General features: G+C 58.9%; 1 protein-coding gene across 1 annotated transcript; it reads right to left on the bottom strand.

Moving 5' to 3' along the window:
• Positions 1-121: 121 nt before the first annotated feature.
• CHST1 (carbohydrate sulfotransferase 1) lies at positions 122-1,381 on the bottom strand. The gene has a single exon (XM_009277533.1). It carries the CDS (start codon positions 1,379-1,381, stop codon positions 122-124), a length of 1,260 nt encoding a protein of 419 aa, XP_009275808.1.
• Between the last annotated feature and the right edge of the window lie 2,219 nt (positions 1,382-3,600).

Genomic DNA, 3,600 nt, shown 5'->3' with positions numbered 1-3,600 from the left:
TTAGTGCAAATTTTGGAGAGAAAAAGACGAGAGAGAAAGGGGGAGAAACAAAAGAAATAAAATAAAATAAGGCAACAGTTAGAAACAATCTGTATCAAAACCAGGCCCCCCTGGGGCTTCCTTAGGAGAAGGGCAGGAAGTCTCTCTCCTCCACCAAGCTGATGGAAAGGTTCTTCAGCTCCTCCTCAGAGCCGGCGATTTTGTAGCCGAGCTGCGCAAGCACCTGCTGGCAGGCGTGCTGGGTGAACGCCACAATCTCGTAGGACAGCCGGAACCGCCACTTCTCTGCCGTCGCCGCCGAGTTGCGCACCGTCCCATACTTGTGTTTGGAGGAGGACCTGTCTCCTCGAGTGTTGTTCTGTATCCAGCGCTCGACGTTGCTGTCCATGGGGATGCCCAGGAAATCGTAGATCTCCTCGGTCTTTTTCATGGGGTTCCTGGCCAGGTCTTCGTACCGCACCAGCATGTACTTGCCCTTGAGCCACGGTGGCCGGTTGAGGCCAGTGGACACGGAGTTCCAGAAGTCCTCGCACACCGTGGTGAGCTGGGTCACGTCCAGGTTGTACGGCTTCCTGCCAGTGCCGTCCCAGATCCTCCACAGTCGGTAGGTGTCCCGGAAAGTCTCGCTCCGGGACGCCAGGATGCCCCGGGGGTCCCTCACCAGCTGGATGACCTTCAAGTTCAGCCGCGGGTCCTCCACCAGGGCCCGGAGGTCGCTGACCTCGGGCACCCGCACGGTTTTGATGGCCACGTGCCCGTGCTCTCTGCAGGACTCGGTGGCCAGTGTCAGGTTTAGGGTACCGCACTTCTTCACACAGTCTCCCTCCTCCAGGTGGAGATCGACAGCTCCCAGGGACTCGCAGACGGGTGGCGAGCACAGGGCCTTGCTGGCTCCCCTGCGGAAGAGGCGGTCGGTGGTGTGGTTGACGGGCTGGGGTTTGATGTAGTTCTCCAAGAAGTAGAGGTCGCAGTCGTACAGGCTCCTCAGCAGGTCTCGGCTGGCCCCCAGCATGACCCGCCTGTCCGTCGTACTCTTGCTCTGGGTCAGCTTTGGGATCAGGGTGTACTGGACGTGGTAGAGGGGCTCGAATAAATAGAAGACATCGAAGTGCTGGTTAAACAGCTGCCCGACAAATGAGGAGCCGCTGCGGGTGGTGGCGAGGATGAGGACGTGCGTCTTCCTGGAGAGGTTATACGTGAAAGTGGGGCTCTCGTCGCACAGCCTGTCGGCCGCATCGGTGTCCTGGCTCAGGCTGCAGTTCACAGGGTTGGGGATGGGGCAGCTGTGGAAGGACTTGGCGGTGAAGGTCCGGATTGCTGTGTACTGGATTGCAATGGATGCCAAGGCTAGTAGGAGGACAGCCTTCCAGGAACATTGCATGGCTGGTCACCTTCATGGAGCTTCTTCACAGGTCGTCTCGGTGTCTGCAAACCAACAGAGAAGTCACGGGTTGAGCAAGGACTGCCAAGGAGGACCCAATTATCCTACTGCTGGGTGTACCAGCAAATGCCCTCCCACAGTGCATGTACATCAGCCATAACCACGTGGACCCCAGTCACGCACTGCAGAGCCCCATTTCAGAAGACAGGAGAACAGCCAGAGGCTGGCAAGCCTGGAGAGACACTTCCAGCCAGGACTTCAGCCCCAGGGACTGCTTTCTTCCAGGCTGGGGGTGTATGAAAATCCTGTGCCCCACAGCTCACCCCATGTCCTGTGGCCCAGGCAGGGGGGTGTTAGAGCCTGGTGGCCACACTGTCTATGTGCCTCCAACCAGTTGCTGCAAAACCTCCTCCCCAGCTACCCTGCAAGTCACTTGTCACCCCATCAGTCAGTGCCTTCAACACCTGGTGCAGGGAAAGGGCAGGGGATGGTGCCAAGCACCACCTGGAGAGGCTCGTCTCCATCCTTCCTGGCCAGCTGGCAGGACAAGGCATGGCCCATCCAGGCCAACAACCTCGTGCTTGGGAGAGCAGTGATGGCTCTCCTGAAGCTGCAAACCTCTTTGCTTAAAGGTCCACCAGCCAGGCCAGCTCCGTCAGTCATCCTCCAGGGACGAGCAGCAAGCAGCCTGAGCTCTGCAGCTGGAGCCAGAGCTGTGTCCTAGCTGCCAGCCCCATGTGCCCCCAGCACTGAGCTCGTGGTGCTGGCCAGCTCCTGCTCAGCTCTGGGATTCAGGCCCCCCTGCTATTCTGAGCACCAGCAGCAATACTACAAAGAAGGAGGCATGAGAAACTGCATCCCCCTCATCCTCTATTGGCAACAGTGCAGTAGCAGGAACCCTGGGCAGCAGAGATGGGTGCAGAGAAGAGCAGGGCTGTAGTTGCACAGGCCAACTTTAGTCTAGTGGTACTAACCCCTGCCTTTCTGCTGCCTGCACGTGCGCGAGGGTAGGGGAAGCTGAGCAGGATGCTTGGATGGGGTGCTCAGGGTCTGCTAGGTGAGGAACACCCCTGCCATGCCTGGGGAGCTGTGGCGTTGCTGGGAGGCGATGTAACCGTGGTGGTGCTTCAACATCTCCCCCCTGTTCACTAACCAAATAACATTCGCAGACTGCCCTGCTGCTCTCCAAAGCACAAGGCTTCACATCCACGTGCTATCGCTTCCCAAGGCCAGTAGGGCTGGGGGGCAGGAGATAGCAGACTCATCCCAGAAACCCCAAACAAGACAAAACCCCTGTGCAGGGGAGACACCCCAGTATTAGCAATGGCTTTGGAGCTCCACTGCACCCACTTTCCCTTGCCCATCTTCCTTCCATGTCCCCTGCCCCGGTGTGGTACGTTCACCTGCGCACGTGCCTCTCCAGCCAGCTGCCCACCCTCCTCAGGCAAAACCAAGGGGACAGACCCAAATCTCTCCGCTCCCCACCCAGCAGAGCCCTTCCCACAGCATCATTGCCACCGTTGCTTCCTCTTCCCCACTCCTCTCGCACTCCCTGCGTGTCCCCAGGGAGAGCACCGAGCTGGCGCCAAGCTGGTGGCGAGCTCCGGGTCCCCTGCTCACCCCCGGCACACCAGCCACTGCAGGTGGGACTGTTGGAGCCACTGCTGTTGCTGCTCAGCCAAGGTCTCTGAATGAGGCCGATGGGCCAGTGATGGATTTCAGCACACGAGGCCTGTTCAAGCCCAGAGCACGCTGAAATCCCTGATGGACTTGGGACGGTGCAATGCTCCTGGTGTGCATTCCCTGCAGAGCCCATGGCAGCTGGCATGGCATGTGGCTCCCATCTCCTCAATGTGCCCCACTCCCCGGAGAGACCCTGGCACCCAGCGAGTGATGCTGGGAGCTGGGAGGGCTGCTCAGACCTGCAGGTGAGTTGAAAACCTCCTTCCTGTCTTTTTTAATTATTATTTTTATTATATACCAGTTGCCCCAGCTGCTCAGTGCAGGCAGGAGGCTGCAGGAGCTACCAACTCCAGAGACCTCTTGCCAGGAGCAGGGTTTTCTGCACCCCATGATTCAGAGCAGGACCCCAGCACGGGGGCTCTGGCACAGCTGCTGCAGGCCACCCCCTGTCAGCCATCGCCATGTCTGTGCACTAAGAGCCGTGCTGTAGACCCAAAATGATGCTCTGAATGAGGGTTGCTTTCTCCTGGGCTGCT

This window comes from Aptenodytes forsteri, unplaced genomic scaffold (genome assembly GCF_000699145.1).
Source record: "Aptenodytes forsteri isolate BGI_AS27 unplaced genomic scaffold, ASM69914v1 Scaffold146, whole genome shotgun sequence".
Lineage (NCBI taxonomy): Eukaryota > Metazoa > Chordata > Aves > Sphenisciformes > Spheniscidae > Aptenodytes > Aptenodytes forsteri.
Note: the sequence above shows the minus strand (reverse complement) of the source record. Positions and strands in the feature narration are given on the sequence as shown.

Bases quoted from the DNA above. Each gene is read 5' to 3' on its own strand.
- CHST1 (XM_009277533.1), bottom strand. From the start codon at position 1,381: ATGCAATGTTCCTGGAAGGCTGTCCTCCTACTAGCCTTGGCATCCATT.